The following is a 12,618-nucleotide window of genomic DNA, read 5'->3' as shown; positions in this document are numbered from 1 at the left end:
GTTGTGTATGGAATCATGTTAACTTAACATGTGTGTGCATCTGTTTATCCTTTTTGTTTGTGTGTCTGCCAATCTCCACAGTGGTGGACATGAACATGTTGTCGTCCCAGGACATGGTCCGTATGCTGCTATCTCTGCAGCCTTTCTTGCAGGATGCGATCCAGAAGAAGAGAACAGGACGGACCTGGGAAAACATCCAGCATGTTCAGGGTCCACTCACCTGGCAGCAGTTCCATAAAATGGCCGGGAGAGGCTCCTACGGTGAGTCAACACATTCTTTGTTGTTTACTGGATGTTACCTGTAATGCTATAAACCTCTAAAGTGGTAGTCTGGAATGCACAGAAAAGTCATAATTTGACTGTAACTAACTTAAAATGTTACTTTTTCTATTTGTCCAAGGTTCGGAGGAGTCTCCAGAGCCCTTGCCCATCCCTACAGTGTTACTGGGCTATGACAAGGACAGGGACTTCTTGGCATTGTCCCCTTTGGCGTTACCTTTCTGGGAGAAGTTGCTGCTGGAGCCGTATGGGGGGCAGCGGGATGTGGCGTATGTGGTGCTGTGTCCCAGTAGCCCTTCTCTGCTGGCTGCGGCCCGCGCCTTCTTCCAGGAGCTTAGCTCTGTTTATGAGGTAAGAGATTGAAATCTGAATCAGAAGTATTGTAGAATTTCAACACATATTGTAATATGATGTCATAAGTGTTTCTAATGAGGGAATTAACAGAAGCTTTGACTCCGTTTCCAGACGTGCCGCCTAGGGAAGCACCGTCCTCTTGCCAAGGTGTCCAGGGACGGCCTTGTGCATGTGGGAGAAGAAGTAGAACCAGAAAAGCTGGAGGAGCTGGATGTGGACCAGTGGGTGACCGGACCCTGGGCTGGACAGCAGCACACCGACAACCTCAGCAAACTTAAACTCTACGCTTATGCCTGCAAGCAGCAGCTTGGTAAGAATATTCAAACAGACTAATCTAATATAATTAATAAAATATCATTCAGGCACTTCTATTGCACTCTATCCTATTTTTGAAATCAGTTTTTTGGAATGATTATTTTCCTTCTTGCAGGTCCCCAGCTGTCAGCCCTTGCTTTGGACAGCAGTCTTCTGTTGCCTCCCACAGTTCAGCCTCCTTTAAACATCATTTCTTCAACCCAGCCTGCCTCTTCTGGGCAGCCTCAAGCTTGGGGCCCTGAAGGTGAACAAGCTCCATCGGCTGTCAGTACAGGAAATGCTTCGACCCCGACTGCAGCAACCTCAAACCAGACAGGGGAGACAACCCAAGGTGCACCCAGCGACTCTAAAGGGCCTTCCAGTGCCGCTACACCAGCCAACACACCAGCAGAAAACCCTGAACTGTAAGACCCAAATTAATGAGAAAATGACTCGATTTGCGCCCCACACATTTCAACTATTTTAATAAAAGCACAACTTCTTTCTTCTCTTGCTTTCTCAGCACGGCTGAGCAGGCAAGGATCGGCATCCCCACTGTGGCCGACACAATGGACAGCCTCGCAAACCCACCAGCTATTGTTATTTACATAGTGGATGCTTTTCTTAGCTCAAACGGAGCGAGAAATGAAGGGGGAGAGGAAGAAGAGGGTGACGAAGTGGAAGCCAGTAGCATTTGGCTACTAGGGCTACTTCGCTGCTACACAGAGATGCTACAGACTTTGCCTGAGACAATGAGACCTGCACTGGTGCTACAGGTAAGAAGTCAGAGATTTATGATGAACAGAATCAAATAGAATTCACTCTTGCTCTTGTGATCATCATCTTTTCTTTCCATCTTGCTTAGGTGGTGCCGTGCCAGTACCTTCTCCAGCCGGCCAGTGGGGAGAGCCATTTCTACCTGCAACATCTGCGCTCCCTGTCCTTCTCCTGCTATTCCCAATGCAGACGTCTGCTGCCCCAACTAACGCACATCAAGTCCCTGACTGGCTTTGGTCCAGTGTCAACTGTTAACTCCGTGCTTAAAGGTCCAGAGGTAGGCATGCGAATTGAGCAACTTGTGTCATATTATACACTGAAAATGAGTGTTATATACTTGCACATGCATATATGAATCCTCTTTCCTTTCTTGAAATCTGAATTTCCTCCTCCAGCATCCCAGCCCACTGCAGCTGTACACTCCCCCCTTCATCCTTGGTCCGACCCGTTCCAAGCAGCCAGAATCAGGGGAGATATGGGCAGAGCTCCCTCCCAAATACAATGTGCTCTTTGTCGGATACTGCCTATCACATGACCAGCGCTGGATCCTTGTGTCCTGCACTGACCAGCAAGGGGAGCTCCTGGAGACCAGTATTATCAACATTGATGTACCCAACAGGTGTGGGAAAGTGGTTTATGGGCCTGATTCTCTGCACAGTTGTCCTTTTTAATGGTTCTTCTTTTGTTACTGTTAGATAGTGCGCCGATCTCTCGACGTATTTCATTGTTTTGTTTGTTTTTCACTTCAGAGCGCGACGTCCCAAGGTTTCAGCCAGAAAGATGGGACTGCAGAAGCTGTGGGAATGGTGCATTGGCATCATCCAGATGACCTCACTGCCATGGAGGATTGTGATCGGTCGATTAGGCAGACTCGGGCACGGAGAGCTGAAAGGTGAGTGACGTCCGTACAGAAGAAACCGGGCTCTGATGAATAAAACTTACTGATGAGTCTGATGAGGATGTAATGAATACCTCTTTGTTATTTGGAGAGTGATATACTAAAACACATTTCATATCGCTAAATATCCCTGCTTTTATTTATTTTTTCTCATTTTGCACATTCTCCCACCCTCTCTCTTGCAACCAGACTGGAGTTCACTCCTTGGGGAGCATTCCCTCCATTCAATCGGGCGCCAGCTGAAGGAGGCTTGTCGAATGTGTGGGATCTCAGCGGCGGACTCCCCCAGTATCCTCAGTGCCTGCCTGGTAGCCATGGAGCCACAGGGTTCCTTTGTGATCATGCCTGGTTAGTAGCCTGTCCACTCTGTGAAACTGTGACTTAATGAGGAGGATCTTTGAGGATGGGGCTGTCTAATGATCTTTAAAACTAAACCCACAAATTAGGTACAAAATGTGTGACATATTGTGCAGATGAGGAAAACTGTAAATGAGCTACAGCATGAAATAAAAAATAGTATATTAATGTGATATTAGGCCGTTAGATTTGTATTTTTTTTACAGCTGATTTAAAAACATGCTGTATTTTTAAGACCTCGTACAAATAGACACCTCTCCTTTGCTGTGTTTCTCTCTGCCTTCAGATGCGGTCACCATGGGCTCAGTGTTCGGACGAAGCACTGCTCTGAACTTGCAGACGTCGCAGCTGAACACACCTCAGGATGCTTCCTGTACACACATCCTAGTCTTCCCAACTTCTGCCACCACCCAGCTGGCACCCAGCTCCTACCCTACTGAGGACAATAATGGTAATAACTAGCAAAATAACAGTCATACCGTGTTATTATTGTAACATTTCCTATTTTGTCTTGAGACAAATGCAAATAACCCCTTGTTTAAAATGATTTAGATATTATCTTGTACCAACAGGTGGCATCTTTGTGCTAAAACATCTCTCCCCCACAGTCACAAATGGCTTGTGCAAAACATGACGAAGTTCCATTTAGCCTAAAGACATGCCCCTTTGTGGGAATATTAACTGTGTTGGTGTGGAATGACAACAAACTGGAGATGTGTTGATGTTAATTACCCAAGTTAAAGCTCATTGGGGCTGTGCTGACATTGCTTTTATCTCTTGTTTTCTCCCCTCAGACGACATGTTCGATCTGCCCTTTCCTGATGAACTGGAGAACGACATTGGCCATGACATGATGCTGATCACAGGCAACCTCCACCCGTCCCCCAACACCTCTCCTGTGCCCTCGCCAGGCTCTCCGTCCGGGATGGGAATGGGATCACATTTCCAGCACACCAAGGTGAGTCATGAGCCGGTGGAGAGAAATCATCCTAAAGGGACTTGAGCTGTTGCAAATGATCCCTCTTACAAAGGAAAATAATGACATACTCTGCATGTGGAAAAAAAACATGCTGCTGTATTTACACCCTACAACTTAGACATTGATTTTGAAGAGGGAAGGAAGGCTGTGTACTGATTTGACTTTGCACAGGAAGCATACAGGGTGTAATCGGATGTAATAAATCTAGCTAGGCAACCTCGAAATACCTATACAATGAAAAAACATATATCACCTATAGAGTATATCATGTACAGTATAATAAGTATTTTGATTGATATGTACAACTGTTAATTACATAAATATTTTATGGGAACTATGATGCATACCCCAGGTTCAGATTTTGTACTTTGAGGTATGGCAGCTTCTTTACTGCAGTCCTTGCTGACTGACACTTAACTATTTATCGAGCAAGAATCAGAATTATAGTTTTGCCAAGTATAATAGATGCACAGGAATTTGTCTTAGAGGCACAGGAGAAGAGACATGTTGACAACCTGTACTACGCAATATTTCATTGAGTACTGACAAACTGTGGGAGCAGTGTGTCAATGTGTGTACAATAACATGTTATAGGTCAAAGTAACTGGTACGCATACTTATGTTAGCTGTGTATGTCATTACCGCATTGACCTGCAGGCTAAAAATGCAAACATGTAGGGAGTTATTTTGCAAAAAACTTTCACTCGATGGGAAAAAAATATCAGCTCATGAGATATTTGTTGGTTGAAATTTGTATTTTTACTCTTTAAATGGTGCTTTAGGAGCTTTATGTATAACTTAAACTATACTTACAGTATACTATATATCTTCTGATCTACAAGGATTGCATGCAATTCTGCGTTTAAGCACAGCTCAGAACATTGGAAACCAAATCATTAGCAGATGGCAATCACTGAACTACAGATGTCTCTTTTATTACAACATAAAGGGTATTGTCAGTACTCTTTTCATGAAAATTACATGTTTTTGTTAAAGGAGTTAAAGGAATACAAACCACTCATGCCGGTGCAAAGCCTTAGAATTGTAAGATGTAGATGGAAGAATAAAATGTCCCAGGATTTGAAAGGATCACAATAAAGGTTTGTAATTAATAACTGGCCTTCACCTGTGTGCATAGAACCAGGGAGAGCGCTTGCTGTCCAGGGACAGTCCACCAGAAGAGCTGAAGCAGCAGCCGCTGGCTCTGGGCTACTACGTCTCCACTGCACAAGCAAATGGACTTCCTCATTGGTTCTGGGCCTCCTGTCCACATGCTGAGAGCCAGTGTCCACTCTTCCTCAAGGTACTCAAAACACTGCATGTGTGTGTGGGTGTGTGTGGGTGTGTGTGTGCGTGTGTGTGTGCGTGTGCGTGTATGTGTGGGTTAAAGAGACAAAGACTATTTCATTTGAGAGAAAGACATACAGAGAAAGAAGAATTTGTCCAGAAATACTTTTAATTGTGTGATTAAACTTTAAAGATGCACACACAGCTGCTCAATACAGTATAGCCAGGAATGCTTCAACATTTGACATGGTGCCCTTTGTTTCTTTACTTCAGGCCTCCCTCCACCACCACATCTCCATAGCTCAAACAGATGAGTTGGTGTCCGACAAGACAAAGAGGTCCCCTCACCCCTTAGACTCAAAGACCACCTCGGATGTGCTCAGGTAAATACATAACACATGTTGGCCCTTTAGATGTCTTTATCACCTGCTGTATAGAAAGCAGATACTGGAGGGTGAGTACAAAGCCTTCAAAGTCGTTCGCCCATGGTCTTATTCAAGTATGTATTCAAAAAATCTGTTCTTTATGAGTAAGTGTTACATTTTCATTAAGTAACATGTATTACCTCAGTAACAACAAATACTTTTTCTTGACATTGCAATCTGCGAAGAACAGATTCATGTGTTAAAGTTGTTTGTTTATCAGTAAAAACATCTTATAATTTGCATATCTATCATAACTGAAAAAAGATGATAATAATGGTTTCACATAACATTATAAAAACCTGTATTTATTGTTTCATTGGTCTTGATTCAATTTGAATTTCTCATTAATAATTGATTATTAATGAAGATATTATCAAAATGGAATATCCAATACTTGGAAAGGTGGTAAATGTGAAATTGAGAGTATTTTACTTGCCTCTCAATATTGCGACGGTTAAGCTGGGCAACTCACAGCTAACGATGCTAACAGCGCTAACAGTGAACAAAGCACAGAGAAGCTCGGCTTACGACACACACACAGAGAGGGTGAGCAGCTTCATTCTTTGCTCAGATAGACATTATATTTACACAGCAAATAGTTGTTTGCTGCTATATTAATGTTCAGAATGTTGAATAGTGAACCTTTAATAAATGTTCAATATCAATATTGGGAGTGAAAAACTTATTTTTTTATGTATACTATTATGATGAAGGAAATCAATGTAAATTGACGGGTAAACCGTTGCAATATTTATAATTTAAATATCTCTTAAAAAGTCAGAAATTGTTGCTAAAATTGTTTATTTTTCAAACACAGGTTTGTATTGGAGCAGTACAACGCCCTCTCCTGGCTCACGTGTACCCCTGCCACCCATGACCGCCAGTCCTGCCTGCCTGTCCACTTGGCTGTACTGATCCAAATGTACAACGCCATCCTGAACATGCTTTAACTGTGTGAGACTTCAAGGACGACTCTAGGGGGGGCTGATGGTTACCTTCATTTCCTCTGTGCCTACGCTTCCTCCTTCTGGGCACCAGAGAGCACCAGAGCTCTTTTCTTGCTTCGGGTTGACATGGATTTAATGGCTGAATAAAAGACAGGGCAAGTCAGACTCTCCCATGCCTGGAATGTAATTAATAAGAAGAGAGAAATGCTCTGAACAATAACGTAACGTGTTAAACCACGACACCCGGCAAACCCAGTACAGTTTGTACCTTCACAACTGGTCCTGTGTCAGTTATGGTACTTCCTGAGAGGGAGAACAGATGGATCTATGCCCATTTTATTGACATATCACAGTTACTTTTTCCTGATCAAAATAGCATTATGTCCCACTCGGGCTACACCTCTCAGTGGCATTTGAAGAAGCATCGGATAGTTACAGAGAAGCTGTTTACGATTCTCTTTACACCTTCACCTGTGAAAAGGGACGTCTGTGCAGGGCCACATAACTCCATATTGTACAACCAGCAAAGTGGCATGACTACACAAACACATGGCTTTGTTACATCAATGACGCTTTTACATTTTTGTATAGAACTGCACTGTTGAGCTTCTCGGGACTTGCAGTCGGTTGATGAAAACTTCTACTTTTACTCTGAAAGGGGCACTTTTTCCTCACCTTCCAAAGTGTTGTGGATATGAACACAATGGAAAATATTTGACCAGTTAGGACAGAAGTGTTGTTTATAATGTAAGACAAACATTTGCAAAGAATTGAGACTTATTTTTAATATTTAAAACAAGAAAAGGAGAAACTTAAACAAGGCCTTTTTCCCAATTGACTGTTAATTGTCTTGGGATCTGAAAAAAAAAGAAAAAATGTAATTTTAATGCAATTGTAAAGATGCCATATTTATACAAATTATATCATGTCATAGAATTTGATATAAATATATAAATATATATATATGAATATACATATATATATATATATTACCTCTTCCAAGCAGGCACTTAATGATGAGGACGATGGAAACAACCATCTCTTTAAAAGTGGACACAGTATGAACATTTATCTTTTTTTTTTTTTACTTTCTACAGATACTGAACATTTTACCTTTTTATTTAATGAGTTTAAATTAAACTAATTGATGCAGGAGATACAGTATACTCTATATTTATAAAGTGTTCCTCCTCTGCTAAAAAAAAAAACTTGAAATAGGCAGTAGAAGACCATGGTATTTGAACATTGCAAGGTTATTAAATATTTAAGAATGATGCTTTATTTCATTGGCTCTCCGAAATGATGTCAAGCAAACCAATAGAAAGGCCCGTCTCTTCAGCTTCGCCCAGTCTGCTCTTTGTTAGATTTCTAGCATGTTTGTATATACACTTTTCAGCTGTGTTTTGGGGAATTTTCTTAAAGCTGTACATTTCATGCTGGTTGGTTTACTTTCATGTGATTCATATCAAAGTATTATTTTTTTTTGCTGAGCTTTTTTTTGATATACAGTATACAGTACAAGTCATTTAATTACAGCCAAGAGGTTGAATTGCCAAGTAAGTGTACACAAATGTACAGACGAGGGCAAGTTTGCAAAACAATGTTACATCTGTCATCACTTTGAATATCAAACAGATCCACTTTAGTGGGGGAGATCTGTTACTTTTACACTCTTTTTTAGTAAATTATTAAAACTCCTGAAAATGATGTTGTGTTGTGTTTTGATCCAAAATACTTTAAACCACAGAAAGTTATGTTCTTATTTCATTTTGTTTATTTGGGTAATCAAATACTGATAATCAGTATGCAGTATCAGTATATACTCAAGTAATGCACTTCAGTACAAATGTACTTTTTACTGCACCACATGTATCTATTGTTCAGGTTAAAATGTCATCCAAAACATATGACACAGATAATATAACATTAATGATCTTATAAAATATGATGCATTTATATAAACTAAATATAAAAAATAAAAATATTCAGTTAAAATTGGTTTGACGAACAAAACAATTATGTACTCGCATAAGTGTCATGTACATTTTCCGGGCCTTTCCTCGTAAAAGAGTATTTGTAAAGCGAGGTATACTTTTACTTAAGTATAGGATCTGAATACTTCGCTGACAATCAACTTGCAAAGTACATACAGTATATTAAAAGGCTAATAAAAAGTATTAGAAACACACACACACACACAAATCAGATGAGTTCAATATTTATTTTGAATTCCCTCAAAATTCTCTCTTGATATTTCTCCATGATTAGATAAGTGATGATGTCGATCACTTCAGCTGTAAATGCTGGAGCTCGACAGCTCAAAGACAAAATGCTGTGAATGCAGTTTGCCTCAGGAATACTCATAATCTATCGAGCCGTGTGAAGATAAGCCTTTTATTACTCTGTGCTGTGAATAGATGTGAATCATAGTTTTCACACACTTTTCATATCACAACATACAAAGATTACATCTCAGGCTGTGCCATAACAAGCATTTCTTCTGTCATTGTGAGTTAGACATGATAACCTGACCTTTACTGACTGGTTCTTTGAAGCTAATCAAAACAATGAATCATACTTCTGAGTGACAATAATATTACCCGGCTGTTGTCCGTCCTGTTCAACAAGGTAGTCTAGTTACATAAGATGTGTTGGGCTCACTCATGCAAACAGGAGCGCCACATTACCGTCCCACTGTAATCACAATGACAACTGAAGCCTGCTGCAAGCTCCACGCCACAGCGGCATGTTTCAAGTTTGATTTCATAAACTTGTAGGACGTACTGACACATGTCTCTTTTGCACGATTTTGATATTAGTCCAATTAAGGACAGCCTCAAATTTAGGAGAGTCTACTGCCCGTTAAGTTTGTGTGTGTGTGTGTGTGTGTTAAAGGGTAGGACATTGTGAAGGACTAGACATGAAATATAGTAAATGCATTTGCCAAAGAAATGTTACGCACTAAATTAGTTTATTGTGTGTATGTAATCATTCTAAAGGTTGTCCTCTTGAGGGGAAGTAAGAGCTATGCTGCTTTTGTGTGGTGAAGTGGGCGAGTTAGAATATGTGAGGACAACAGAAGTGAAGGAGGTTATATTTGACCATCAGGGTCACATAAAATCCTTAAGTGGAAAACTGCATTTTAATAGAACCTAGAAAAGCCTGGTGGACAAGAAAACTACACAAAAGTCAGTCTTTGAGGGACCGGGCAGTTCGAGGACACCATGAATTAAAAGGACTGGGTAGCTGAAGAGTCACTTGTTGTGGTGGGGCTGTCTAATGGCCATCACAACTGGAGGCAGTGGACCCTTAATTGACTGCAATGTGTTTTCCACAGCTGGCCTATTAGACCATGGCCATTCACCCGTTGCCTTGCTTGCCAAGTGCATTGCTGCAGCCAAATGGACTACAGACTGGGCGAAGGAGGCCAGGGTCTGGCCTGACGTAACATTAGCGCAAACACAATTAGAAGTCAATGACGTTTTATGTCGTTTTTCTGCCAATAGTGCACCCTGCAAGACAACAAGGTTGTTCAAAAAAGCCCCCCCGTAAGAGAGCAAGATGGTCGACTTAACACTAAATTTCCGGCTTATTGTCATGAAACAGAATGTTGAAAAAAATGGCCTCTTTTAACTGAATAGTGACATGTAATGGAAATGTTTATTAGAGTCATATTTAGACAATACCAGATCAACAGATTCTAAAGCCAACAACTTTAATTTACAATAATTAAGTCTCAATTATATTCGTAGATCTACTATAAGAGCGAATGTAATCGATACACAAAAAGAGCAGAATTCAAAGCAACAAAAAGGCCAGAGCTCACTCACTAGCTGGAAATACTGCAAAATGATTATATTTGACGAGTGGAACACCTCTAATCTCACCAAAAAGGGCTGATCATCAGGTATACTTCACGAAACACAGTAACATGTTTGGCGTAATTCAAATGCTGCTGTGAGTGCAGATCTTCACAGAATCAACCATCCTGTCCCCCCCCGGCCCAAAACAGAGCAGAGGTGTGTGAAGGATCAGGGCCCTTCTGTCACTCCAGATGACCCATGAGAGTGCTCCACTTGCAGGCGTGACTTTGGCAGGGCAGATCCATGTGCTGTTTTGACATGCCCTCTCCCTCTGAAGTAGAGGCAGCTGGGGGCTGTAGCTTCACACCGCTTTGTGGATGGTGGTGAACGCTGCTGTTTTTTTCTGAACTTCAAAGAGAGAGGGAAAGGGGACATACAGCACGCACACACACACACACACACACACACACACTGTCTGGTGTCTGTCATGGTGGCGGTCATATGGGGGGGATGGACAACGTGGTAGGTCCTATATCTCTGCCTCACCCCTGATATGCCAGCCAGGTCAGCAAGCGTTCAGGCGCTCTGTGAGAGCTGTGGGTGGTACAGGTCAGGGTCATCACCATCTGATGTGAGAGCCGTGAGTTTGGGAGGTTAAAGGACTGAGAGCTCCTGCTTTAATTTGACGTGACAAGTTCATGAATTGCTTTCTCGCCTGGTTTGCCATGCTTAATATGTCAATGGGACAGATGCACACACTGAGAACTGTGTGTTAACTGGTTTACTCCAATCAGATATGATTGGCAAATAAGCAACACATCACAAGCCTATATCTCGTTTCTTTTGGCACTAATGTACATATTTTTTAAAGGATTAATTATTTATGTTAATTTTCTGTACTCTTATAGTGATTACATTTTGATATAACGTAAAAATTTTGCAAGTTTGCATTTGCAGAGAATGTTACACTTGTACAGTGGAGGTGTGGTGGTTCTGGAGAGGCGGAATGATCTCAATCTGCAGCTGTGCTCCACATGAGCCTCCATCCAATAGGTCAACATCCATCGTGACGTAATAGATCAACTCCCATGCAATTACAACTAAAACAACTCTATTAGTATTGTTCTTTATGGGGCCGCCTTTGTCTTTGTCGCCTATAGACTTTTGCCACCAGCCCAACATATTACAGTGAAAATAATTATTTAGTTCAAAAACACAAAATAAAATTTCTAAAACTTGACAGATTCTTTCCAAAAAGACATCACAATTACTGTAGATGTCTAGGTGATCAAAAACAGGCTAATCCCCCCAATTTAAATGTGGTCTAACAGTACCACTGTCTGTCTATGTAAATGATAATAATAATAATAAACAGAGGAGGTCAGTTGCAGTTATGCGGTCATCAGTACTCGCTTCAATCAGTACCCACACTTTCCTGGTGCTCCAGTGCAAGGCCAGCTCCAGCCAAACAAATCCTCCGCCATCTTCCAGATGGGCTCCAAGGAAATACAGCTCTTGGCGCAGCTTACACTCAACGCAGAGAGCCATCGACAGCTTTTGTTTAAAGGGTCCCTGCTGAAGCGACAGAACATCTGCCAACTCAGCACGGCAGCCTGGTCGGAAACATCTGATTTTGTCTGGGAGTGCTTTCCATCCACAGCCTCCGCATTTGCATAAATAGTTTTTGTTAGAAGGGGGCCGCCGAAAGGAGCACACAGAGTTTGCGATTCCCCTTCCTGTAAATCTCTCAATGCAGGGTATTACATCCTTCAAGCCAAACGAGAACTCCACTTAACACTTTAGCCAATGTAAACAGAGGAAGATAAAAGCTCTGCGGACTTCAAAGCGGTCCCTGTGCGCCCCTCTTCTGCACACATCAAAACGCAAGAGAGAAAACAATCTTCATTTATGTTGGATATAAAAGTTTGAAGGACATTAATCCCCTTGATGACTTTATGCCTCAAGCAAGCAGGAAGGCTGAGTGGGGAACGTAGGCCTAGAAGGAAACCATGGATGAGGACTGGAATTTTGTGAATCAGGGAATGTTTCTCAGCGTATAGCAAAACATGTTAATGAACCGGAATTATTTCATTGTAATCAGTGACACAGATATGTGATAAGGAGTCTACTGGTGTACTAGATTCACTGAGTGTCTAATAGTATTCTTGTCACATATTAGTTGGCCACGTTTGAATCTCCCACCGATTCTTCACTGACT

General features: G+C 41.5%; 1 protein-coding gene across 2 annotated transcripts in view; it reads left to right on the top strand.

Moving 5' to 3' along the window:
• Window positions 1-8,222, top strand: part of LOC116390320 (mediator of RNA polymerase II transcription subunit 13-like) — a 69,113-nt gene extending 60,891 nt beyond the window's left edge. For both annotated transcript variants that reach the window (XM_031859841.1, XM_031859840.1), the window contains exons 18-31: window positions 82-261; window positions 401-630; window positions 745-943; window positions 1,064-1,352; window positions 1,451-1,703; window positions 1,793-1,981; window positions 2,100-2,323; window positions 2,454-2,596; window positions 2,792-2,950; window positions 3,246-3,410; window positions 3,754-3,917; window positions 5,077-5,241; window positions 5,499-5,608; window positions 6,468-8,222. In XM_031859841.1, the coding sequence (XP_031715701.1) occupies window positions 82-261; window positions 401-630; window positions 745-943; window positions 1,064-1,352; window positions 1,451-1,703; window positions 1,793-1,981; window positions 2,100-2,323; window positions 2,454-2,596; window positions 2,792-2,950; window positions 3,246-3,410; window positions 3,754-3,917; window positions 5,077-5,241; window positions 5,499-5,608; window positions 6,468-6,600 (2,603 nt within the window). In that variant the 3' untranslated portion in view covers window positions 6,601-8,222. The remainder of the gene's footprint in view (window positions 1-81; window positions 262-400; window positions 631-744; window positions 944-1,063; window positions 1,353-1,450; window positions 1,704-1,792; window positions 1,982-2,099; window positions 2,324-2,453; window positions 2,597-2,791; window positions 2,951-3,245; window positions 3,411-3,753; window positions 3,918-5,076; window positions 5,242-5,498; window positions 5,609-6,467) is intronic.
• The last annotated feature ends 4,396 nt before the right edge of the window (window positions 8,223-12,618 follow it).

Source organism: Anarrhichthys ocellatus, unplaced genomic scaffold (assembly GCF_004355925.1).
Source record: "Anarrhichthys ocellatus isolate YVR2014 unplaced genomic scaffold, GSC_Weel_1.0 scaffold23, whole genome shotgun sequence".
Taxonomy (NCBI): Eukaryota; Metazoa; Chordata; class Actinopteri; order Perciformes; family Anarhichadidae; genus Anarrhichthys; species Anarrhichthys ocellatus.
The sequence above is the reverse complement of the archived record's forward strand: the minus strand, read 5'-3'. Positions and strand labels throughout refer to the sequence as shown.